This window comes from Coffea arabica, chromosome 5c (assembly GCF_036785885.1).
Source record: "Coffea arabica cultivar ET-39 chromosome 5c, Coffea Arabica ET-39 HiFi, whole genome shotgun sequence".
Taxonomy (NCBI): Eukaryota; Viridiplantae; Streptophyta; class Magnoliopsida; order Gentianales; family Rubiaceae; genus Coffea; species Coffea arabica.
This window is the reverse complement of record NC_092319.1, coordinates 47,364,666-47,390,442: the sequence shown is the minus strand read 5'-3', so window position 1 is coordinate 47,390,442 and position 25,777 is coordinate 47,364,666. Positions and strand designations below refer to the sequence as shown.

The following is a 25,777-nucleotide window of genomic DNA, read 5'->3' as shown; positions in this document are numbered from 1 at the left end:
ACTAATTCCCTGTTGCACTAATCATTTCGGTGCCATCACATTCATAGCCCCCTTTTTATCTAGGGAGAGCGACGATGGATGTTAATTAATAAAATATCTCTAAGGGTTAAGGTTCTGCCTTTAAAGTTAGATACTGGCCTACTTTTTAAATACCTGGCCATCTGATTTTCCTATCCTCTCGCAATAAAAGTGCATGTTTAATTTTGAAGCCTGGATACTTAATTACAGAACTGAACAGAGAGTCCGGTTGGATTTGGACGAGTAAAACTCAATTCCTGCGGGACGATGCGTTTGGATTGCATTTTTCATGAATTTTTCGTTGGAAAATTACTGTAGCGATTTGATGTATGTGAGGTAAAAAGATGATAAAGAAATATGTTCACGGAAAACAATGCCATTTACCGAAAAATGGCTATCCAAACAAGCCCCAAGAGCGGTTGAATAGATGTGGCGAATTTCTCCCTGTGTAGATGGCGGTTGAATAGCTCCTGATTTATCTGTGTGTTAGGTAACTTGATCAGAGGCATTAGAGATGTGGTGAAGAAATTTTGTTTTATATGGGTTTCGCATGCAAGCAAGAAGGAAGAAGAATGTTGCTGCTCATTTATTGTCTCATTTGTTTTTGTCACTTGAGGGAAGCCACGTCTGATTTGTAAATTTTTCAAAAGAGATTATTATGTGCGCTGCAGATGTGGATTTACTTTAATGAAATTCAGTTTCATTATAAAAAAAAAAGAAAAAGTAATAGATCAATGTGATTCTTATTATTCGTGCTGCTGCGATTTGCAGCACCCTCGTCCTCTTTAGATCAGGGATAATGACTTGCGTAGTCTTTTTAAAGAAAACATTCTACATGCATTTCACGAGTAAACAAGACACTCTATTCCATGCAAACCAGTGGGCCGGGAGGGTGACCGCCAGTATTCGTATTTATAATAGAGCTAAAATTTCAACGTGGATGGTTGAATATCCTTACATTTAAATTGTTGTTTTATAATTACAATTAATATTATACGTATTTAAATTTGAAAAAATTGAATTTTCTTTTGCGAAATTTGATGGAGGTGACGTGGACAAATGTTCAAACTTTGTAAAGACTCTTCCATAAGGAAGTTACAAAATTATGGGAATAGAGGGTCAGAAAATTGAGAGGGGGGCAAATAAGACGCAAAAATAAAAATAACTATAAAATTACTTATCGTTTAGGGGGAAAAAAAAAAAAGATACATGTGATTCTGTCATTAACAGAAACAAATTTATTCTTTATATGAGAGCCAAATTTTTTATAAACTGCTTTCATAGCCAAGAAGAATGGAACATGGATAACCTTGCAGTGATTAATAATTAAGTTTGCTTAATCATATGAATCAACTCGCTCCCACATAAAATTGAAATTGTGTATTGTTAGCCCAAAAGGGCAAAAAAAAAAGAAAGAATAAAGAATGTTGTGGGTACCGCGACTTTGAAAGTCAATTACTCCTAGTCACTAATTTTATAAATTTATCATCGTTTTATCTCATCATTTCTATACTTTTAACTCTAATTATTAGACAATTTCAAGATTTTTTAAAAATAGCTATATATTAATCATTGATAGATTTCTAGATATCTACATAACTTTCGAAATTACGTCATGGATGTTACAATCGAATTAAGCAATTAATGGGTGGGGAGTTTGCTAAGTGGCTTTCCAGCTGGTCAGGGGGCGCTCCCCTTTCTATTTCGTTGAAATTGTTCGAAATAAAAGCGGCGGGGGAGTGGTCCAGTCAGTCATACAATACCGCGTGACACGTCGTCAGGTCAAAGTAGTCAAAATAGAGGAGATTCTCAACCCCCACGTGTCCGTCTTATTTAATTCCATTCCATTCCTATGTTACTCCTATCAGGTTTACCGTCAACAAATCCCGGTTTATTTATCGGACCTAATCCCGACGTCACGTGGTCGTCATCCTCGCGTTTGTATTACACGGCTTGGCCTCAGCGCGGCTTTGTTGTCTACCCTGTCACCCCATACATCACCTCCCCGTTCGCAGCAGCCAGCAGCGCGTCCGCTTCTTCTCGATGCAGTAAACTTTTTCTTTTTCCCCTCCTCTCTTTTATCTTTTTATTTTCTACTATAATTTTTTTTTTGGCACAATCCTAGGGAGAAGAAAATTATTTAGGGAGATTTTACAGCCCGTTCTTAATATTATACCCTAAAGTGAAGTTCACCATTGGATAATGAAATTCATTATCATCATTAGAGATATACTATATTGAGGGAATGATACTGAAAAAGACCATAGAATTTTCTAATTATTCAAAGCAAGAAAAGTGCAAATTAATTAACATTAGAAATGTAGAAATATGCTTACATTTTTTTATTAAATTAATTATTTACACAAAGTTACATGATAACTTATAATTTATTAACTTGAAACTTGATAACCTAATGGAACTTTGTTGTATTTACCAATTCCCACAAAATAAGTTAATTAGATAGGTAATATCGTGCACATAAGAATGATATTTAACATAAAAAAGTTTTATCAAAACTTATATATATATATATATATATATATATTACTAGATTGAAATTTGAATAACCTGGTTGACAAAAGGTACCACCAATAAAAGTTTGAAGATTGTTTTCAAATAATTGCAAGTTAATAAAACCAAAAAAAAATGTTATTTTATTATTTAGATGCTATTCACATATCCATGATTATAGGAGCAAAAAGATCATAGGATAAAAAGTCATAACAAATTGATCAACATATACGGTCAACTTTGGTATACAAAAAGAAGATATCAAAGTCCAATGTACATATATTGTTATTGTGATAAAGATTTTTGAATTGTTATAAAGATGTTTTCACTGTAATAAAATAGAAAAATAATATAATGCTCTAAGTAATTAGTACAATGAAATAATTTTTTCCTAAGTGAAATCAACAGCCAAAATCTTCTTTTGATTGAAAATAATTTATTGGACTAACCGTGAACACATTTAAACCGCAAAAAGAAAAAAAAAAGAAGGGAAAAAAAATCATGTTTGCATGACGTTCCTTCTGAAAGATTCTCATGTGTTTGGCTGCCGCACACTAGCGATGAGGAGCGCGTGGCTCTATCCAAACCAAAAACCAAAAGGACATGAGTTGAGGGCGCTGAGAATGTTCGCCAAAGTCGAACGTGTGGTCGGCGTAACTAACGGTTCAATCATCGTCATCAATTCCGTCAAAATTCAACTCCCCTAGTCTCCGTTACCGTTAAAGAGACCGCGGGCCCAGCTCCCTCGTCAGCTAACAGGTCACAGGTCACAACTGCCTCGCAAGTCGCACCTTCCTTTCCTCCTTATATATAAAATCTTCAATCTTCGCTCGTTCTTTCGATTCTCTTCAGCTTCCCTAAGCCCACAAAAATCCCATCTTTTGTCTGCTGAGAAATTTACGTATTCAAAATATTTAAGATCCTATCACTTGAACACCGAGCTAGAAGAGAAGAAGGCTAGAGAAAGAGGTTGACGTCTTCATTTCAAGCCCAAGTAATCCTCAGGTACTTAATTCCGTTTTTTAATTGAAGTCAAGGTTCATTTTGTTGATCTTTTGAGGCGGGCTGTGGTTGAAAGGAATTTCCTGTTTTATATTTGTTGTGTTGATGGTAAAGTTGTCTTTTATTTTGTTGTTCTTCAAGGTTGAATCTTGAGCAACATTTAAAACAAAGGGGGAGGGAGGAGGGAGGGGGGGAGAGAGAGAGAGATTGAATTCAAAGGGTTGATTATCGTGTTTTCTTTTCTCCTTCATTTACTTGTATAGAAAATTCTTACCAGGGGATTGAGGAGACTTGATTTTATTAGTCAAGCAGTTGAATTAGGCTTCTTTGAATACACGGTGTTCTCTTCTTCAGCTCAAGTCAATGGGGAAAATTTGCCGCTTTAGAATTCCTTCTTTAGTTTCTTGGATATTTCTTTTCGTTTATTGAAGGCAGGGAGTTATAGGGAGGGTAGATGGTTTATAAAGTAGTTGAGAAGAAAAGATATAAATGAAGAGGAAAAAAACCAGCTTATTTACTTATCTCTGTCTTCATTGTTTTAGTGGAACACCATCAAATTATTAGGAACTCCCAGTTTATTGCTGCTGGTGTCAAAAAAGTATGTTCTTGGTTATGTTATGGGGTTCTTTTTTGTAGTGTAATTGAAAATTTTTTCATGAATATATGCTTGTTCAGATTGTATTCTACGAGCCATGAGGAGTGTTTCTTTCTTTTTAGCTGGTTTTGGTTAATGAAATTCTGTGCATGATTGTTGTTTTCTTTATCCTTTTTCTTGAGATTATGCAGAAGATTGCCAAAAAGGTAATTCTGACCTGCACATCAAACCCAGGGAAAAACGTAATCTTAGAAAACTGTATAGTTTGATCTGTGGTGATCTATGAAGACAAGGATTAGGAGCTAAAGGAAGGAAATGATATATTTTGACTCAGGTCTCAATGTTTTGTTCATGGGGTCAGAGAGATGTGTTAATTTACTTTTGCCATAGATCATTTTGAGGCTAGGATTACTTGAAGGCGTATTGCTTCAACAATTTGGTGCAAGGAATAAATTATACATTTTTGTTAACTGCCTGTGATGAATAGTAATATGGTGATTAAGATTTTATTGTCATCATTCTTATGTTGGTACCAGTTTGGACAGAGCTTTTTAAATTGATTATTGCAATACATGGGCATGATGTAACAAATTTGTTCAGGCAAAAGGAGAACTGCTGTACTACATGTTGAGCAAATTATTCTGTTTAAATACTTCACTAGTATCAACAACAGTTTAGCTTTATCTGTTAAATAAGGCTATAACCTAAAATTTATTGCTTTTTGTGACTTTGCAGGTCCTTCGCTGTGTGCTAAAGACTGACTCCTTCACCGGACATAATCTGCTGTTCTTTGTCTTTGATAAAGGAACCAGAGAGTTTTCTTGTCCACCGTCCATGTTATTTTAATTGGTAAATAAAACAGCTGATGCCACTTATCTAGTATGGATTCACATCAATTTTTTGGATATAGCGTTGCTGGTGCAGACATATCATCATACCCTTCTTATTCCACTGCCCCTTCAGTGCCAAATAGACTCTACGGCTCACTGAAATTTGAGTTAAGGAACTCACCTAATTCACCTTTCTTGTCTCATTTTGATTCTGAGACTCTTACCACACTGAGTGACGGTCAAGAACAGCATAGTTCAACAGAAAATCTTTCTGAAGCCAGTCCATCCTGTAATTCTTCATTAAATTATACCAGTAGTTGCTACCAGCAGTTAAGCTCATCTCCAGATTCCAGTCAAGAAAAACCTCAAATCTCTTCTGGTGGAACTACTCTTTTTCAGAATCCAAATAATGGTCATAACATAAAGTACACTTTGCAGCAACTGGAGACTGCTCTAATGGGACCAGATGAAGAAGCAACAACATCAGCTCCCTCTGTAGGGGAAAATAAAGGCCCACAAGCATCAGGCCAGAAATCCAGGGCCTTGAGCCAGGAAAATCAACCCCTGGGATCGCAAATAATTCATTCCCAGCCGTCTTATGCCTTGCACCTGAGGAAATCAGGAAATGAACTTCCTATGGAGAAGCGTCTGAGAGCGATTGAAGAATTGTCCCTGAAGGGTATCCCTCCAACTAATCTTAAACAATTGTTGATGGAATGTGCTCGAGCATTTTATGAAAATGAGCTAGAGAACTTTGAGAAATTGGTTGAAACAGCACGTGGTGCTGTAAGCATCACTGGTGAGCCAATTCAGCGTCTTGGTGCTTACATGCTTGAAGGGCTAATAGCAAGGAAAGAGGCATCGGGAACCAACATTTACCGGACTCTGAGATGCAAGGAGCCAGAAGGCAAGGACTTGCTTTCATACATGCATATTCTGTATGAAATATGTCCTTACTTGAAATTTGGCTACATGGCTGCAAATGGTGCCATTGCAGAAGCATGTAGAAACGAAGATCGCATCCACATTGTGGACTTCCAAATTGCTCAGGGCACACAATGGATGACTCTCTTACAAGCACTTGCTGCAAGGCCTAGTGGTGCTCCTCATGTGCGTATTACTGGCATTGATGACCCAGTTTCTCAGTATGCACGCGGAGAAGGTTTGGCAGCAGTAGGCAAGCGTTTAGCAGCCATTTCTGAAAAGTTCAATATTCCAGTGGAGTTCCATGCAGTGCCAGTTTTCGCTCCAGAGGTTACAAGGGATATGCTGTGTATAAGGCCTGGTGAAGCTCTGGCTGTGAACTTCCCCCTGCAGCTCCATCACACACCTGATGAGAGTGTTGATGTGACCAATCCAAGAGATGGGCTTCTCAGAATGGTGAAGGCACTTAATCCCAAGGTCGTCACCCTGGTGGAACAAGAATCAAAGACGAATACTGCTCCATTTCTCCCCAGGTTTTGGGAAACTCTAGAATACTATTCGGCAATATTTGAGTCGATAGATGTCACTATGCCAAGGGACAGGAAGGAGCGAATTAATGTGGAGCAACACTGTTTGGCCAGGGATATAGTGAATATTATAGCTTGCGAAGGAAAGGAAAGGGTTGAACGCCATGAGCTCTTTGGAAAGTGGAAATCCAGATTTACGATGGCTGGGTTTCGGCAATATCCTCTGAGTTCTTATGTCAATTCAGTGATAAGAGGCCTGTTAAGGTGTTACTCAGAACACTATACACTAGTGGAGGCTGATGGCGCTATGCTGTTGGGGTGGAAAGACAGGAATCTGATTTCTGCGTCTGCTTGGCACTGATTCTTAGAATTCGGAAAGAGCACGATGGAGAGGTAGATATAGAAACAACTGGTTTCTGTTTTTCTGGTTCATAGGATGGGCAATTACATAGTTATTGTAGCCATGATAGCTTTAGGCATAATTTCATTTAGTTATGTTGTGCAATATTATTGTTGTAAAACGTCATGTTGGAGATACAGGTGGGTCATTTCATATTCTCCCCTTTTTAAGTGCTTTTTTCTTCTGTTCAGTACAGATGTTAGAATTGTCTTTTGCTGTTTGAGATGTAAGAACTTGATGATGCTGGCTTTAACAATGAGCTCTCCACAATCCTAGGTACAACACAAGTTTTTACAGAGGATTAGCAAATTCTGCTGCGGGTCAGAGTATGTGTAAGGTATGACCGTGCGAGTAGAAGCACATAAATTGTTGGACACTAATACTTAAAGCATCCGCGAGGGTGGGTAAGTTCAAGATTAATCCAACCATATTAGTTTCCTTCCCCTGTTGAAAACTGAAAATCCCACGGGTGATTGTTCTAATGGAAGCCACTCGGTCAAAGTTAATCTTGGGTATTCAATAGGTTGATTGAGTGAGGTAGCTGAGGCCCGCTTCCGGTCTACCCGAGCTTTGTTCGAACTTGAAAGGTTGAAATCATCACAAAATGGAAATTCTAGGCGACTCCGGAGTTTTAACACTTGGTTTGTTAGTCACTCGGTTGTGGATTTGTCAAGAAGAGAAGAGGAATGGGAAGAAGGACTTTGTTCTTCCCATGAGTAGTTGGCCAGTCTGGGATTACTTTGATTGGACTTTGGACTAACTCCAGAACCAAAGATAATAGGATGATTTTACCAAGTTTCATCATTGTCCGGACTCCGGATGATGACAGGAATGATAGTTGGCCTGCAGTGTTAGAGGGCAAAGTTACGATAGAATGTAACTTTCACACAAAGGGCAGAGTGTAACATTGATTCACCCGTGATTACACTGCTATTATTGACCTCAAGACTAATGTGTGGGAGATCTGCACACTGTACAAAAATTCATGCATGTTGGACCTATTAGTTGGGTGGTCTTACTCTAACGATCTAACCCAGCACTACAAGTTTTTTTCAATTTTTTTTTTAAAAAAAAAAAAAAAAAAAAGGGTCCGTCGTTTACCATTTCTAGTGTTCAAGACACACACGAATGTGTGTGAAATTAATAAAAGAAATTTGCTCCAACGCTTTTTAGTGTACCTGAATTCATTTTCAACAGAATTGATTTTATGCTCTAATAGGTAATATGTAGAAAATCCATTAAGATAAAATATATAAATAAATAATTACTTGGTAGTAGTTGGTCAGTATAATTCGTAGTTGCTGATAAAAATTAAGGTTTACTAAATATGTTGATAAACAAAATAATAGTAAGAAATACATATTAGTTGGAAAAAGAATATTTTAGAAATTGGAAGTGAATAGATATCAAAGGTAATTTAGAAAGAGCAACAGAAAAAAGTTTACACCAATCCCTCCCTCTCCCTTTATATATAAGTGCTAATGGCACATGCGAAGTGTGTGCAATTCAAAAATACATTTTTGTGAATCCAAAAACGTATTTTCTAATTTTTTTTTTTTATGTTCCTAACTCAAATAAGTAGAATGATCTTATTACCAAATTAAAGTCACAAAATTAGATTTAATGGTACATGTAACAAATTTTTGTCTATCAAATAGCATTATCTTATTAGACATGATGATAATTGCACATTGCATCCCCCGACTTAGGGTTGTGGTTCTATTGCGATCGATCATCATGTGTGTGTGACAAATCCTAAATGGCCAAGTGGTTAATCACACTAGGTTTAGGGCCATTAACCCTAGTTGTTTTAAATTATTGAGGAGTAGGCATGATTTGTGTCTCAGTCAGGATTCATGTCTGAGAACCTTAACGTATGGGAGTTCTGCAAACTACCCGAAAGACAGGTATGGTTTTAAATTGTTGAAGAGCACGCGTGATTTGGGCGGTCCTAATTACTTCATAGGACTGCACCTTTGGCTCTTAGTCGGGATACATTACAGACGCCTCCGCGAATGTCCCGATTGACATGAATCAAAAGCAGCAATCTGTCTAGTCTGGTTACTTCCCATCTTAGCCAAATAATCAGCAGGGTCGTCTTGTTTCCGTTTTTTTCTTTTTCAAAAGAAAGGCTCTGGCCAGCTATCGTGTATCTTTCCAATTAAGTTAGCAGCACACACACACACACACATATTATATATATATATATGTAACTATCCTGAAGATGGGTAGGTAATCGATCTGGATCAGTTCATCAATTTAGAAAATTTCTGAGTTTCGGTTTCCCCTTAACCTGGTGAGAGCTTTATCAGCAATAGTTGATATTTCGAGTGTACGTAGTTGAAGCATACAGATTTCATTAAGCTCCCGAGTCACCCAGCCAGTTATCGCAGATGTTGTTACAAAATCTAAACAACATCCCTTGTTGATCAACCCATTTGGCACTCTACATATTTCCACACGAAAATTCGATTGTCTGTAGCAGCAGTGAAGGAAATGAAAGTTTGGGGTGTATGGTAAAAAGCTAAAAATTTCTAGAGTGAATAAAATATAAACAAGAGTTAGATAATGAAACACACCTTCACATAATTTTTAAGTTCTTTCAGTTGTATTTGGATCAAGATTACGCAAATTAACACGCTGAAATTGTCCAAACTTCTTATTTCATGGTAATTGTATACTCCCTTTCCAATTACAGTTTTTTTTTTTTTTTCCTTTTCTTCTTGTATTTTGTAAAACTTTCATGCTCGGTTAATTTTGTGGTTTATGGGGATCTTCTTCCACCATCCTCTGTGACAAACTTATATTGCCAAAATGTCGAAGTTGTTAAATCTTTGGAAAGAATTACAAAAAATAAAAGGAAGATTTTCTTAAAAAGAGAGGAGTGAAATTTAAGGAGAGGAGAGAGGGAGGGAAAAGGGGAAGTTACAAATGCAATTTCCAATGAAAATGTGCAGAAGAGATTTAATGAGTAAAAAGGAGAAGGCACAAACACTGGCTGCCGGCCACCACAAGTACTTGGGACATTTTTGCATTTATCTTGCATGGCCGGTGGCTGCAGGCCCCCCAAGTATATGGACATCCGCCCATAAAGAGATGGCAGCATTGGCATCGCTTAATTTTGAAAGTAACACGTCCGCGAACAAAAATTTTGTTTTGACACGTGAAAGCAACGACTCTGCTCGGATTGGGAGTTTTTAGAAAAACTAGTGTATCAAATATAACGTTACAATAACACATTTCAAATGTACTTAAAAAATGATTGCATGTGAGTCACGCGGTGATTTCATGTTAAAAATAGTCAAAAATTTAAGTTGGGATCAAAATTTGTTGACCTAAATTTATACGCAGCGTAAAATTAATATTTTAAAAGTGAAGAATGAAAAAAATTTATTCAACAAAATGCGATAAATATTTTAAATGATTTTCTCTTATCATCATTCATCTCGACAAATATATCGAAAACCTACGTGATCTATTTTTTCTCATGAAATTAAAAACGCGCCTTGATGTTCGAGCAAGATGCGGAGTATTTTTCATTCTGCATACCGTGGGCATATGTGGGCCAGCAATTTACCTGCTCATTTTGTCCTATAAATAAAATTTTTTTTTTAGGGTAAACCAAAAATTTCATTTTTTCAAATAATAGATTACAGTTTTGATCAGTGGAGGAGAGAAATCATCCCTTTCGATAGTTGGACGTTCCAAACCGAGAGAAAGTTTTGCTAAAACATGAGTTGGCAAATTTTACATTTTTACGGGGCATCTGGATCTTGTTTAGTAGATTGTCAAAATCAGAAAAATCCATTTCATCAGAATTCATTTTGTGAACAACATTAATAGCATCATCACTTTCAAGAATTAAAGTTTCAATTCCCACTTCTTTTGCCACTCTAAACCTTTCATGACAGCTACAGGTTGTCATTCGTCATCTCTAACAAGTCATTTACGGAGTTCTCGAGCAAGTCACGTAATTATGAGTGGTTTAGATTTTGATTTTGTGATATCATGTGGCTCTGGTTAGGCACGCTCCCCCCCCCCTCTTTTTTTTTTCTTTTTTGCGACCAGCCACATATTGTGACAAATTTGAGGGAGGCAGAGGTAGAACCCTAACTTCCAACATCTACCAAAGAGAGTGATGACTACTTGATCAAATGACCAGTGGCAGCACGCCCGCTTTGTAGAACCGGCAAATTTGGAAATACATACATTTGAATGGTGCATCTTCTCTTATCTCATGGGTTACAAACTTGCTACCATTCCTTTATACTCCGATTCAAAAAAAATAAAGCCGCAATTTGGATCCGGTTGAAATCTTCGCCCCCATTCTCCAACCCCACAAATATCAAATTCCAACCACATGTCCGGAGCCTGACTTTTAAGGTTTCTCAAGTGACACTCTAGTCTTAGCGGTGATGAGCCAGATTCCTTAACAGAGGCGAATGCAACACAAATTATCTTCATTTCTCTCGACTATTGAATAAGACCCATTGTTTGCCCATAATTCACGTGGTGCACACAAAAACCCCAATCTTTTTCCTGGCAGATCCTATCAAGAGGGCTGAGCCCACCTGTCACAAATCAATTTTCCAGCACAAGACGCAGACGTCGAAGCGTTGAAAGGAAATCGGGACACGTGGAAGAAATATGCGGATGAGGCTCCATATTGGGCTGGAGAATGGCGCAGAGGTTTTCGTCCATTTTGAATCGGCCCACAAAATTTCCCCATGATGGACCCACACCATTTGGTGGTCCAAATGGAAAAGAATCTATCCAAATTCAACCAATTGGCAGGCAGTTTAATGGGGACGTTGCCGGCCCACTGAAACATTGGAAATTTTTGGATCACCGAAATTTTCTTCTGTAGGGGTTTGTTCGATCAGGGAACTCAAACCATTTAAGCCGAAATACGCTTTGCCTCATTTAAGCTTTGCTTCTGTAAATTTTTGTGGCCATTCAGGAATTACGAACCAATGATCTAAATCTCACCTACTCATGTCATGTAATCTCATCATTAGCGAAAGATTTTGCAACGTGACCAATAGCTCATTTAGTAGTTTAACTTTTTAACTTTCCTTTTCTTTTTTTTTTTTCAGAAAAAAAGTCGGTCTCTAAATTTTTATTCTAGCTAATTTAGTTTTTAAAAGCTGCATTGCCGGAACTTTGCAGCGTGCCAGGAAGTTTTACTTAAATAAACTCCAATCATATCTTATTAAAAACGATTATGGAGGTTGTCGTTGAAAAACTACCAGTTCCCCGTCGCTCTGCCAATTATCATCCAAGCGTTTGGGGAGATCATTTTCTTGCGTATGCTTCTCAGCATAAGGTGATAGCATTCGCATATGATTTCCAGCTTTTCATGTGGCAGTTATTTTCATGATCTTGCGAATCACAAAACTTATTTCTGGAACTGGTTTTTTTTTTCTTTTTGCTTTTTTGAAGGAAAAGTTCTTCGAAGGAGAGGGAGAGCTTCAACGGCTAAGAGAAGAGGTTAGAAAGATGTTGACTGAAACTCCAGACGAGTTTCCTGGAAAGCTAGACATGATAGACACCATTCAGCGTCTTGGGGTGTCGTACCATTTTGAGAGCGAAATCGAGGCATCATTGCAGAAGATTTTCGATGCCTACAGTGAGTTGAATCACAAAGATGGCAATGATCTCCACACTACCGCTCTTCGTTTCCGATTACTCAGACAAAAAGGTTTTCATGCCTCTTGTGGTAAGTAAATCGACCTTTATAACACATATAGTAGAGGTAAATCGTGTTCACAAATTTCCATGCACTTTAGCATGCATGGACCAGGACGTGCTACGCCAACACCAGAGACTATCATTTCTTGATAACATAAACGACATGCACCGTTCGTTTATTAAACTTTTAGTGGAGGGCATTACTATTTATTTTTTTGTTTATTTATTACGTTTTTCAACAGACGTGTTCGACAAATTCAAGAACCCGGAAGGAGATTTTAAGGAATCCCTGGCGAGCGATGCGCGAGGAATGTTGAGCTTGTACGAAGCAGCAAACTTTGGAGTGCACGGGGAGAAGGTTTTGGACGAAGCGCTGAAATTTACTTCAGATAACCTCGAGTCCATGGTTCCAAACTTGAGCAATTTTCTTGCTGCACAAGTTGTTCAAGCTCTTAAGGTGCCGATCCAGAAAACTTTGACAAGGCTGGGAGCGAGGCAGTACATATCCCTCTACCAACAACATGAATCACATGATAAATTGTTGCTAAAATTTGCAAAATTGGATTTTAACAAATTGCAGAAGTTGCATCAGAAGGAACTGAGCGGTCTAACAAAGTAAGTAAATGATTGCATATATCCTAATACTGATGGGTGCTAAAATAATTATTTTAAAAAATTTCTAAATGATTGATATTCTACCACAATGAATATTCTAACAAATGTTTCTAAAAATTTTGCCAAATAATCACATGTCCAATTGGGAGCGAGTAAAAAGAAGCTTCTACCCTTGATCTTTTACATTTCAGATGGTGGAAAGGCTTAGATGTTGCGACCAACTTGCCATTTGCAAGGGACCGATTGGTGGAGTGCTACTTTTGGATTTTGGGAGTGTATTTTGAGCCCAAATATTGCTTCGCTAGAGAAGTGCTAACAAAAGTAATCTCCATCACTTCCATCATCGACGACATTTATGATGTCTATGCGACTCCGGATGAATTAATCGTTTTCACAGATGCGATAGAACGGTACTTTTAACTTTTTTGTTTGTTTTTTTTTCACCTTTCAAATCGTCTTTAGTTTAAACCTTTCAATAGATATGAAGTACGTATAGGCTCCAGTCCTAAGTCCCTTGCAATTTTTGTAACAATAGTTTGTTCTGGTGGCCTGCATGAAATGATACCCAGGTGGCACATCAATGAATTGGATCGATTACCATCTTATATGAAACACTGTTACCGTGCCTTGCTGGATATCTACAAAGAATTCGAGGAAAAATTGGCCAAGGAAGGCCAGTCAGATAGAGTCAATTATTCAAAATTAGAGGTAATATGCTTGGATTAACGCTTCTTCTGGGCTTAACTTGCAAATTCTGGTGGATTTCACAGTCAACACGTGTGAAGTCGTGCTCCACATCTGTGTTTTAAAACTTGGACCGGACCGGCCGGTCGAATCTAGAACCGGTCAAGTATCCGGTTCGAGTCATCCTTAAAAACCGCGCAAGTAAAAATTCGGTCAAAAATCGGGTTTGACCCGAAAAAAACTGGATTTTTCCGGTTCAAACAGCATTTAAAGGAAAAAGCTCAAATTTTTTTAATATTATGTTTTGACCCCTAGATTGTTAAAAATTATTAATATATCTCAAATATTTCATACTTTATCAATATTTTCTTAAAGTTTGGTATTATTTTTCAATTAAGTTCGTAATTTTAATTCTAAACTTGTTAATGCTCATTAAATAATATAAGTTGTTATTTGATTTTTCTAATTTCTTTGTATTTTCTTGTTAAATATATTTAAAACATCAAATATATATGAATATACATTTATTAATATTTACATGTTATTAGGTATTTTACATATAATATTTCAATTTTTAAATAATTTTTATTTATAACGTCATCCGGTTCAACATCTATCGAACTCGGTTGAATCCATTGACTCCTGACCCCTGAGGTTGACCGAATCAATATCCAGTCCGGTTCTGAAAACATATCTCATGACGTGGGGGTTCATTATGAGGGCCATATATTTGTTAGATGGTCTATTCGCAGGGTATATTACAAATTTGTCGTTTGACTGTTGGAACATCTTCCAGATGAAAAAGTTAGCGAAGGGTTATCTTCAAGAGGCCATATGGTTTCACAATGGCTATGTCCCAAAAGTTGAGGAGCGCATGAAGGTTGCACTTGTTACAGCAGGATACATGATGCTAGCAACAACTTCCATGGTTGGAATGGGAGATTCTTTGACTGCACAAACCTTTGATTGGGTAACAAACGAACCATTAATCGTCAGAGCTGCATCGGTCATTGGTAGATTAATGGACGACATGGCCGGACACGAGGTTTATATCAAATAATTTACGATTGTCCCGATACATACAGGTCTCACGAATATATACAGGCTAGTAATTAATATCTTTGTTATGTGGTGCAGCTGGAGCAGGAAGGAGGGCATGTGGCCACAGCTGTTGAGTGCTACGTGAATGAATATGGGGTTACAAAGCGAGAGGCATTTGACGAGTTTAACAAACAGGTAGCCAATGCTTGGAAAGATATTAATGGAGAATGCCTCAATTCAAATGCAGTGCCTATGGCCGTTCTTGAGCGAGTTGTGAACCTTGCAAAGGTCATAAATCTGTTATACAAAGACGAAGAAGATTGGTATACCCATTCTGCGACCAAGCTCAAGGACACCATTACCACTGCGCTTATAGATCCAATCCCAATGTGAAAGGCTTTTTCGTGTTCTTGAAAAAGCTCTCTATTAATATAAGATGCTTGTAAGTGAAGATCAGATGGTGAAACTTCAGCAGTTAGTTTTACTTCATAATAATAATTTAATAATATGTTGGGCGTCGTTTCTTGCTAAACTCAAATGCCACTTGCTGAAACACACAATAAAAAAGTGGTTGGGCCACATTTTTAGCCCGCCAAACGGGCCGAGAGCAAGCCCGCATATATTATAGGACAGACCAAACTCTCTTAATGCGACATTGGATTGTTCATGACAATGTCACATCTAAGCCTGTATCTGATGGATGTAGCTCTTGTGTTTGGATTCTGCAGCATAAGATCTTATGTTTCATTCTTTTTTTTTTTTCAACACTCTATGGTTCATTTTTCACAGAGTCCACAATCTCACTCCTCCTCTCTCTCTCATTCTTCTACGAGAGCCTAGAAAGTCAGATAAAAGATCCGTTGCGACAATATTTTCTAGTATTCTATGGAAGGGAGGTTTATCCATAGCCATAGGTTGCTAATTCAATTTGCGTGTATGCTTCTCTGCCATGTAAGCCGCTTAACCTGAAAAGACTAGATTAGGCGTGAACCAACAACTTTGTCTGCAAACCAATTCATCAAATCAACCACCGCATTAAAATTGTATGACGAACGGTTCTGAGACAAACTCGATTGTTATCCTACGAAGAAAGACGCGTCTCTTCATACTGCTTCCACGACTCGAATAACAAACAATAGTAGTATATGCTTCTTTTCTTTTTTTTTTCCCGAAGCAACAGTTGTATTTGCTGCTTCTTCGAGCTATTAGACTTTTGTCTATTTCGAAATTGGACATATTGGGGTGATTATTTTTTGTTAGCATCACATGAAATCATGGCTATACGTGACACATTTTAGCATTATTGTTATGTAAATCTCGAAGGGAAACAACAAACACTACTTAATTTATTTGAAAGGAAGGAAGGGAAAAAAAAAATAAATAAAAATTTCAGCCATCAGGCCAGATCCTTTTCGGTTGTCAAAAAGAGACCAGAAACGAAAGGAAAGAGAAACTAAAGGTGGCACGTGGCGTACAGCTGGACGCCGAACCAGATGACCAAGTTGCTGCCGTTGTTCAAAGTAGGCCCCCACCTCGTCAATCGTAATAAAAGCGACAATGGCAACGAACACGTACGGACGTCACAAACACTAATCATGTTTTCCAATCTTCTGTAGCGTTACCTCCCAAGAATTCCGCTTTTATAGCCTGTGTCCAGTTCAAACTAATAATACAACACTAGTGTAATAATACATGAATCTGATTACTGTCATCTCCCAGCTGTTGATTTGACACTCTTTCTATCATTCCCCCCTCTCTCTGTTCTCCTTCTCACGTCAAAAATTGCGGTTGCAATTCCTGACAAAACTAAACTCGCAAGACCTTATTTGGATTGTTATTTTTTTTTTGTTGCTATGATTATGAATTTGTTTGAATTGAATATTATTTTTTTAATTTTATTTACTTACATTATTATTACAATTTTTAATATATTTTTTTATCTTCTCGTTTATTTTTTTATCTCACATACATCACATCATAAAAAGTACTACAGTAAAAATATCTCAAATAACTTATAATCCAAACAAATCCCATATTTTTCTATTATTTTTTTCATATACATCAAATTGTTACAGTAATTTTTTAATGAAAAAATCATGAAAAATGTAATCTAAACACAACCGAATTAAAACAAAAAAAATAGCATTATCACTTCTTGTTCCAAAAATAGAATCCAAGAAAGGAAAAAAAAAAAAAAAGAATCCGAGTCAGGGATGTGCTGCCATAATTTAGTATAGTAGTACATCTGTATCTATAATTGGTGTAATGTCAGAGTTTAGCATATGGTACATCTGTATCGCCAGCCTTGGAAAAATCTTTTGTATTTTTTAAAAAATAGTTTAAAGAGATATTTCAAAAAAATTATCTCAAATAATATATTATACAAACACACTCATAAATCACGTAAATGAGTTTCGTTATGTGCCGTCAGAATTCAGTAGAATATATTTAACGTAAATGAGCTTCTGAAAAGCAGTTTGTATCTTCTTTTTTTTCTTCAAATTTTATAAAAGGGAAAATGAGAAAATTTAATACTAGTTAAAAATGACGTTTCGCGGTCAGGATTAATCTTCAAGAAAATGAAAACTCAAACACTTGCAGACTGCATCATGCGCGCATCACCAGACCAGATTGTGAGTCGGGTTCGGGGTCGCGGACCACGTTGTCTACTACCGAGTTTCCGCTGACATTCTGGGAGGAGGGCCAGGAGAGAGAGAGAGAGACAAAGATTTTTTTCAACCATATCGACGGTGAGATCATAGTCCACGTTGACAACAAGACAGACCCGCTAGCACCCAGAAAAATCCATATATATACAAAGGCAACAAATTCGTGGATTCTCATCAATTCCGGAGTCCCACAATCAAGCTCTCCGAGCCATCCCGGCCAGAAAGCCAAAAAGCTACCGGTCTATCCTTTGCAAAGTATGACAGAAGCGGCGTCGCGGGATCCCGACGTCCCGGACCTCCAGACCCCTTTCCTCCCCCGGGGGAAAGACGCCGACGGAGACTATCGCAAACATGAAAAGCTATGCATAGATGACATGTTACAAAAATACTGCGGGGAGTTTGGGTTCTGGCAATTAAGACACTTCATCTTGGCAAGCTTGGCATGGGCTCTGGAAGCTTTTCACACCATGGTCATGATCTTCGCCGACCGTGAACCGGGGTGGCGGTGTTTGGACGGCGCCGCCGGTTCAGGATGTTATCCTGAAGCTAAAAGTGTGTGCGAGCTCGAGCCGGGTTCGTGGGAATGGATCGGTGGGCCGGGGACCTCGACGGTGGCCGAGTTCGGGTTGGTTTGTGGACAGAAATACAAGGTTGGATTGGTTCAAGCATTGTTTTTCGGAGGCTGCATGATTGGTGAGTCCTTTTTTAACTCTTAAATTTACCCGATCCTTTCGTTTCTTGCACTTTTTTTTTTTTTTGGTTAAATAAATAGTTTTCCTTGTCTAATCTGCCTGGCACACGAGCATGCTCCTTAGTTGTCATTCGTTCTTTGTTTTGGTTGGTGATTTGGTGCAGCTGCACAAGATCATTTTGTTGGTTTTTGGGGCTCTTAGGTGATGGATTGCATGTTTCTGAAATTTTTTTTTTAGAAAATTACTGTAGCAATTTGAGACATGATTGACAAAAAGTTGGTTGAAAAATGTATTCACAAATTTTAATAATTCAGGGAGTCTGAAGCAAAATGATCTAGGTGATACGTTTATATCTGCATACTCGTCTTAAACGTTGAGAGAACTTGTATGTTGTTGTAGAACAAAATTTTCAGGGCGTTTTAGAGTTTGATTATTTTAGGATTTCTGGTCTTCAAAGAGTGCCAATCACTGCTAAATGTGCAGGAATGGAATTTTGCATGACAGAGGAGGTGCACGTATGTAATGGTTTGCTGGTCACAACTTACATGTCTTTATGGCTATTGATTTTACATCTGTTATCCATCATATTTTGTGAAACTTCTTTTAGTCTTCGTCATATGTGTTATGTTTAATCATGTTTTTGTTCCAAAACGATCAGTCTTAGCTGTGTTTGGATTGCATTTTCCGTCATTTTTCATGGAAAAATTACTGTAGCGATTTGATACATGTGAGAGAAAAAGGTGATAGGAAAATATGATCACGAAAAACGATAATATTTTTCAACGAAAACAAACAATTCAAACAATCCAAATAAGGCCTAATCTTCTTCGTGCTTTACTCGAGATCAAAGTCCATTGTAGTATCTGTGAATTAAAGATAGTGGTCCTAGAAAAGAACAGAATCCAGCACACACTAATCTCTGGCTTATCAAATTTCGGATCTGTCTACAAGAATGCGCTCTGCACCATTACAATATGGAGGGAGTGGTGGTCATTATTACCAGTATCAGTATCAGTATCATCACACTACTACAGTACTGTCTTTCAAATCCCTTCCCTCTTTATTATTAGAAGAAGACTGGTAGTATTATTCTGTCGTCTGTCATTTTTGGCCGCTCTGGATCCGCTTATGCTTACAGCCTTTGCCGGTTGTCTTCACTTTCTAGAGTCAGAATTGGTATGCTGCTTGACGATGATCCGATTAGACTACTCCGAGACAAAAATTGATGTGTGGCTCATATTTGCTAGGGGCCACATGAAAAATACGTAGAACGTCCCAAGTAATTTTAGGATTTTAATAATACGACTAATTAATAAGTGCAGGATTGCAATTAATATACTTCTAAATTGGGCTTATTCTGCCAGCCAAACAACGTCTAACGGTAGAGAGTTCAAATACTACTAACTACTATCTTCCAAGTAAAATCAAAGATCACAGTGACGAACGAGTTTGTAGTTTGGATAATCAACCTGTCGTGTTTGTATTTTTAACCCACAAGGCAAGGCATCGTGATAAATATGACAAGACAAATGAGAGAAGGCAAATGCTTTAGTCAAATTTTTTCTTGTCCTTTTGATACCCTACCCACCGACTACTATAGCCAAAAACGATTCTGGGATTCAGCTGTTTGTTCTTTGTAACATGGGAACATATCATCATGATTGTTTCTTAGGTGGGAGTGCAGATGATGATGATGATGATGTTCTGACTCCTTAGGGTGCTATCCACACGGAAATAGCTCTGGACCGACTTAAAAAGAGTAAAAGACGTCTTTCTTTCGAGGGCTTCTACAAATTAACCTTTCACTTTTGGCTGGAAAAAGATTTGAGCATGCGTGGGCCGAGGTGAACGAATATAAAGGGGGGCTTCTTTTTCTTTTGGGCGTCTTGGTCCACTATCCAAAAGCAATGACTGATTCTCATCTCAAACTCTCAAGAAATGCTATATTTTCGTTACTTTGGAAGATTCTCTTTATGAGTGTGCCTTGATCTCTATCACCGTCACGGGGCTCTCAGTAAGACAGTTCTACAGGCGCCTCTACTCCTTTTTTTCTTTTTCCAACGAAAATAAACTTTCTTTTGGGCAAATACGTAACTTTTGCTGTCTTTTTTTTTGGTCAATACCATGGTTTCTTACGCTATGGGAAGAGGAGGATCCGAAGAGATCCTTGAATAATTTGAAAGGGATTGAATCACCATCGCATCAGACGGGTGCATTACACATCCGTCTGAAATTTTTAAATAAGGTCACACTTAATTGTGGCAAATCTTGCCTTTCATTCCACCAATCTTTAATGCATTGGTGATGGCGGCCACCAGTCCAAAGGCTGTGATGGTCACTTAACTTTTGCGGCCTGCCTACTCCTTTTCTGAATTTCTGTTTTTAGCATGGAATCAATCCTTCGGTTGATGTTTGACTTACTAATGATGGTACCTATCAATCACTTGCTTTATTATTTTTAGGAAGTGGAATTTGAACTTGATAATCCTAGAGATATCCATTTTGCGCAAATTTATCTGCTTCCGCCGCTATACAATCTGTTTTCATTTTGGTTGCTCCATCTATTATTGCTGAATACCAAAAAAAAAAAAAAAAAAAAGTACAACGAAACCTGAGCTCTGCATTAAATCCAAATAATTTGCGACAAATTTTCGGCTAAAACTTGTTTTCTGGCAACCTTTCTGAAATACGTATATGGATAAATGACAGGAGAAATTAATTTGAGTTTCGGAACCCAATTATCAGTCCAAACTATAATATCAAATTGGTGTTTAATATTGAAAATATGAGCACTACTAATAGCGTTTCCTTGCGTCAAATACATCATCGCAGGGGCTGGAGTATTTGGCCATCTATCAGACTCCAGATTAGGAAGAAAAGGCTCTCTAATTGTTGTTTGCATCTTAAATGGCATTTTCGGTTGCCTAACAGCACTCTCTCCTGGCTACCGGACTTATGTGCTGTTGCGGGTTCTTACCGGCTTCAGCACTGGTGGCGCTGGCCTCTGCTCCTTCGTCCTTTCCACCGAACCCATTGGCCCAACAAAGCGTGGCATCGCCGGAATGTCAACCTTCTATTTCTTCTCAGGCGGCATTGCCGTTCTCTCCGGTATAGCCTACATTTTCCAATCGTGGAGAAATCTCTATATAGCTTCATCCATACCTTCGGTTATTTTCCTCGCGATCCTATGCCCTTTTGTCTCCGAATCCCCTAGATGGTGCCTCATCAGAGGCAAGTTGAGCAAAGCCATGAAAATAATGACCAACGTTGCTAAATCAAACGGAAAGCACCTCCCTGATGGAGTCATCCTTGCCCTCGACGATGATGTCAACAACCATGAAAGTAAGGTTCGGAGTGATGGTAAAACTGATTCGGGATCGAAGGAAGCCGTAACAGGTTCTGTGGTAGACGTTGTTCGGTTCCCAGTCACAAGAGTCCGCTTATTTCTGGCGGTGGCTATTAATTTTACGTGCTCTGTGGTCTACTACGGCCTGAGCCTAAATGTTGTCAACCTGGGAACCAATCTTTACCTTAGTGTTCTCCTAAATGCGGTGGCGGAGCTGCCTGCTTATTTCCTAACAGCAATCCTGTTGGATAGATTCGGGCGAAAGCCGTTAGCCATTGGCACACAATGGTTCAGCGGCTTATTTTGCGTGATAGGGTGCCTGTTCAAGTGGTTTGGAACATTGGAAGTGGTTCAAATGATTTGCGGGGTTTTGGGGATATTTGGGATGGCTGGAACATACAACTTGTTATTTATCTACACCGTTGAACTGTTCCCGACTGTGGTCAGAAATGCAGCGCTTGGTTGTGCAACTCAGGCAGCGCAAATGGGAGCTATATTGTCACCATTTGTGGTGGTTTTGGGTGGGGGTTTGCCCTTTGCAGTATTTGGTGCATGTGGGATTTTGGGAGGAGTGTTAGCATATGGGCTTCCGGAAACCTTAAACAAGCCATTGTACGATACGATGACTGGAATGGAAGATGGAGAACGAGAAGGCACGGTTGTTTAAGGTACCAAAAATTCGTGAATGAGCAGTCAGGGAACTGAAATTGTTCTCTCTCGAATGAATTATTACGACATTATACTATCAAGTATTGCCAACCCTTTTTGTGTGTGTGTGTGTGTGTTTTTTTTGGGTGTTATTTCCCTCTGTTTTGAGGTGGAGAGCTGTTTGATGGCATTGTTGATTACAGATTTTTGTTAGTGGGCCTATATGTATCTCTGTCTTTTAACTGTCACTCATTTGAAAAGAACCAAAAAAAAAAAAAAAAATTGTTTTCAGCACAGTGCATCCAGTCAGTGTCAATGTACAAAAGATTTACAAGCAATTGGCTCTTGAGATTGGTTATTAGACGTTAATGGCTCGTAATAATGTTAAAGAAGTGGGAGCAAGATCTTGGTTTTGGCTCTTTGGTCTCGTATCATCCGAAAAAATGCTTTCTTGTGAGGGGTCAGAAAAGTGAGTGAAAATGGAGGAGGAGGACCGGATACTTCCACTTACAACTGTTTTGTCCAATCCTCGTCGTTATCATTTAGAAAAAGAAAAGAAAAGTTTATGTAGCTAAAATTAAAAAGCAGCAGAAACTTTAATAAAGGAAATTCACTGAATCCGGGCCTTAGCTGCTCCCAAGTGACTGAGAGATCCCTCGCAAGCCGGCTTGGACAACTTGACCCATTTTTATCTACCATACCATTTGCAGTAACTCTTTTTTTTTTTTTCTCTCTCTCTCTCTCTCTCTTTTCTCGGGAGAAACAAAATCCCTCTTTTTAATCTTATGAATGTTAGAAAACTTTTGAAGGATATTGTTAACCTTTCTCTAAGTTAAGTTATCCTTGTTAAGATTAGTAGGTAGGATATTGATCATTGCATACGAGTTAGCCCCCCCCCAGTGCTTAGACTAGATGTGAGTTGTCTTGTGTAACATTACCAATTGACTTAAATAATTTTACCTTCGAAAATACGAGTTGCTAGCGAAGGTAAACTTGAATTAGATCTTTTTTTTTTTTTTTTAAAGTGTTGCTGTCAATATCGTGATTAGCATTCCTTAAATAAAAACCATTAGTAATACCTAAACTCAATATGGTATCAATACATAAAGAAGAAAAAGAAACTCTAGTATTAGTATATATATAATAAATTTTTTTTTCTTGGCTTTGTTTGTTTGCCCTGCAGCGGACTCTATCATCAGTGCATCACCAGTCCCCACCTGCGGTGGTTGCTTGGATCACGTTTGGATGGGATGGAGGAGAGGACCTCAAGACGCTGACATAAATGATCGAAGGACAGCCCGAGACTCCCTCAAATGGAAAATTCTTTAACCCAAAAAAACGTAACATCAAAAGCCAAAAAACGATTTTTAATTTTTTTTGAGACAGGCTTTTTAGTTTTAACAACCTTTCCTTCAAAAGAAAAAGAAAAAAAAAAAAGTTTTAACAACCTTCCATATCCTATTCATTCCACTGATTTTTGAGGTCAAACTAATCTCAAAGTATTACTAATACAACACGAATACACATATCTTCTTATCCAGACATGATGTTTCTGCGTAGTGAATATATTTACACGCGAATTTCGTAGTCGACGAAGCCCCGAACGGAGATTGAGAAGAAACAAGAAAGAGGAGTCCGTCGTCCAGTCAGAACATGAAGGGTGCTGGTGAAAACGTTGGCATCACTGCATGCACTGCCGGTCGCCTGAAACTTCCAAAACAACAAAAGTTAAATGGAAAAAAAAAAAAAAAAAAAACATCAATGAAACGTCCTGAATTTTGACACAACTGTAATTCCTTGAGTTACTAAATTGCTTGTGAAAATGACACGTGTATCAACACATTCCAGGCCTCTGTAACTGCAGGCCATTTTCCTTTTTTTTTACATAAAACAACAAAAGCCATCTATCTCTGCTCTCGTTGGAATTATTTAGGACAAAGTGTGGTTGATTGTATTTAGGCCGCCTAACTGGTTAGCATTTTTATGACGCAAACTAGATCATCATCATCATATGGTCAAATTCTGTTGCATCCCCCCCCCCCCCCCCAACAAAAAAAGAGATGGCTGTGTGTAAATTATGGTTCATTTGGGTGACGCGTGTGTGTGTGTTGAAGAATCACGCGCTTCCCGTGACTTCTCTTCTGCTAGATCGATGTATGTATAGATGATCTTCCACACAGACACAGCTGTAGTCTAGGATTAAATTGGTAACAGTACCAACTCCTTTTTACCTAATATTTAGCATTAAAATTATAGAGAACGCACACGAAAATGTGTTTATCAAGGGAAAATGGAGCAGTAGTCCGTATATGTATGGAAGTTCTTCCATCATCTTCTTCTTTTCTTTTTCTAAGTAAGGCATCTTAAATCAGTCATATTGCTGGGAATCTGACAGAATCCTCAATTAGCAAGTATCGATTATAAGAGCAATCACGTACTAGTACGTTTTATATCATCTAGCGGTATGAATTGGACGACAATTTCGAAGAGAGATGACCGCCGCCGGGAATCTTTTTGGCCATGGTGGTACTACGAAGCAAAGTACAAAAGGATATGCACAACAATTTATAATTCCAGGATCTTATGGAAAGCAGAAACAGGGGTTAATTTTTTTTGAAAAAAAAAAACCCAGAAAAAGGTTAAGGAAATTAGAATCCGATGCCAAAAGTACGAGGTATCAAAAAGCACCTGACATCTTCTCGAGGACAATGGGAACGAGGCCTAGCCGCTGACGTAATCTTCCTTTTAAGACTCCGCTCAGATGATGGGGATGATGATGATGGTGATGATGATGATGATTGGAGGACGGTGATAGGCACCTCTTGATGATTATGATGATGACGATGATGATCAATTTTGTTCCTCTCATGTAAAACGTTGTCTTCACAAATCGAAGACAAGGATGGCCGCCATTCCCCGCCGGAAGAGGAATTACGACCAGACCTTCCCGTCCCCGTCGCCCTGCCTCGCTTCCGCCCTCTGATCCCGCATGTTTCGGAGCCAGGCGGAGGCGCCGAAGCCACCAACAACCTTGCTTCTTCCTTGACCATCGATGTTGAAGAGCATGAACCACAACATGCCATGAATTCCCGTAGGAACCTCATGACTTCACTCACACACACACACACACACACACGTAGTAAATCAAGAAAAATATACTCTACGATTCCCACTGCCGCTACTAACAGGAATTGAATTTGAAGGTCATAATATAAAGGAAAAAAAATATCAGTATTAAAAAAGAAATAGTGTTAGTGTGCGACCGTGTGTGTTAAAAGTATGGCACTGGGGGGCTTTGTGATTGTCGTCACAAAGATTCATATGGATATTGGTTTGGTTCGTTTCTATCCATTTTTTCCCCCCTTCTGTGTGTTGGGTGTGTGTGTGTGTGTGTGGTGCGTTTAATGACATGTACAAGTGGGAGGTTTTATAAGAAGAAGAAGGAGATATGAGATATGGGGAGGGGCATAAAGGGGTGGTTGTGGCTTAATGGCAATTTACGAACATCAATTGCCTAGTCCTTGTCCTTCCTGGCTGCGTCCCCATCCTCAATCCACGTACTAGGATTTTGTTAAAATTTGGCC

At 38.3% G+C, this 25,777-nt stretch overlaps 4 protein-coding genes across 6 annotated transcripts; 3 read left to right on the top strand and 1 right to left on the bottom strand.

Annotated features, from left to right (window-relative positions):
• Positions 1-3,351: 3,351 nt before the first annotated feature.
• LOC113691124 (scarecrow-like protein 21) lies at positions 3,352-6,962 on the top strand. The gene is made up of 2 exons (XM_072051391.1): positions 3,352-3,534; positions 4,862-6,962. The coding sequence occupies exon 2, from the start codon at positions 5,008-5,010 to the stop codon at positions 6,766-6,768; it is 1,761 nt and encodes a 586-aa protein (XP_071907492.1). The 5' UTR covers positions 3,352-3,534; positions 4,862-5,007; the 3' UTR covers positions 6,769-6,962.
• A 4,875-nt stretch (positions 6,963-11,837) lies between these two features.
• On the top strand, positions 11,838-15,370 carry LOC113689608 ((-)-germacrene D synthase-like). The gene is made up of 7 exons (XM_072051392.1): positions 11,838-12,133; positions 12,250-12,526; positions 12,741-13,113; positions 13,305-13,523; positions 13,683-13,821; positions 14,594-14,842; positions 14,935-15,370. Exons 1-7 carry the CDS (start codon positions 12,032-12,034, stop codon positions 15,229-15,231), a joined length of 1,656 nt encoding a protein of 551 aa, XP_071907493.1. The 5' UTR covers positions 11,838-12,031; the 3' UTR covers positions 15,232-15,370.
• A 2,098-nt stretch (positions 15,371-17,468) lies between these two features.
• Positions 17,469-22,415, top strand: LOC113690804 (organic cation/carnitine transporter 4-like). 2 transcript variants are annotated; one of them, XM_072051388.1, is made up of 2 exons: positions 17,469-18,200; positions 21,032-22,415. In XM_072051388.1, the coding sequence occupies exons 1-2, from the start codon at positions 17,765-17,767 to the stop codon at positions 22,210-22,212; spliced, it is 1,617 nt and encodes a 538-aa protein (XP_071907489.1). In that variant the 5' UTR covers positions 17,469-17,764; the 3' UTR covers positions 22,213-22,415. The 2 variants fall into 2 exon arrangements, 1 of the variants encoding a protein (XP_071907489.1); XR_011815325.1 differs by lacking the exon at positions 21,032-22,415 and adding an exon at positions 18,683-18,850 and having other exon boundaries at positions 18,062-18,200.
• Positions 22,416-23,534: 1,119 nt separating this feature from the next.
• Positions 23,535-25,673, bottom strand: LOC113688869 (uncharacterized). 2 transcript variants are annotated; one of them, XM_072051389.1, is made up of 2 exons: positions 24,882-25,673; positions 23,535-23,903 (listed from the first exon to the last, which is right to left on the bottom strand). In XM_072051389.1, exons 1-2 carry the CDS (start codon positions 25,295-25,297, stop codon positions 23,840-23,842), a joined length of 480 nt encoding a protein of 159 aa, XP_071907490.1. In that variant the 5' UTR covers positions 25,298-25,673; the 3' UTR covers positions 23,535-23,839. The 2 variants fall into 2 exon arrangements, with proteins under 2 accessions (XP_071907490.1, XP_071907491.1); XM_072051390.1 differs by having other exon boundaries at positions 23,535-23,897; positions 24,882-25,663.
• Between the last annotated feature and the right edge of the window lie 104 nt (positions 25,674-25,777).

Coding starts and splice junctions, on each gene's coding strand:
- LOC113691124 (XM_072051391.1), top strand. CDS start 5,008: ATGGATTCACATCAATTTTTTGGATATAGCGTTGCTGGTGCAGACATA.
- LOC113689608 (XM_072051392.1), top strand. CDS start 12,032: ATGGAGGTTGTCGTTGAAAAACTACCAGTTCCCCGTCGCTCTGCCAAT. Junction 12,527..12,740: donor AGGTTTTCATGCCTCTTGTG/GTAAGTAAATCG, acceptor GTTTTTCAACAG/ACGTGTTCGACAAATTCAAG. Junction 13,524..13,682: donor TTCACAGATGCGATAGAACG/GTACTTTTAACT, acceptor AATGATACCCAG/GTGGCACATCAATGAATTGG.
- LOC113690804 (XM_072051388.1), top strand. CDS start 17,765: ATGACAGAAGCGGCGTCGCGGGATCCCGACGTCCCGGACCTCCAGACC. Junction 18,201..21,031: donor TTTCGGAGGCTGCATGATTG/GTGAGTCCTTTT, acceptor ACATCATCGCAG/GGGCTGGAGTATTTGGCCAT.
- LOC113688869 (XM_072051389.1), bottom strand. CDS start 25,297: ATGAGGTTCCTACGGGAATTCATGGCATGTTGTGGTTCATGCTCTTCA. Junction 23,904..24,881: donor TGTCCTCGAGAAGATGTCAG/GTGCTTTTTGAT, acceptor TTGTTTTGGAAG/TTTCAGGCGACCGGCAGTGC.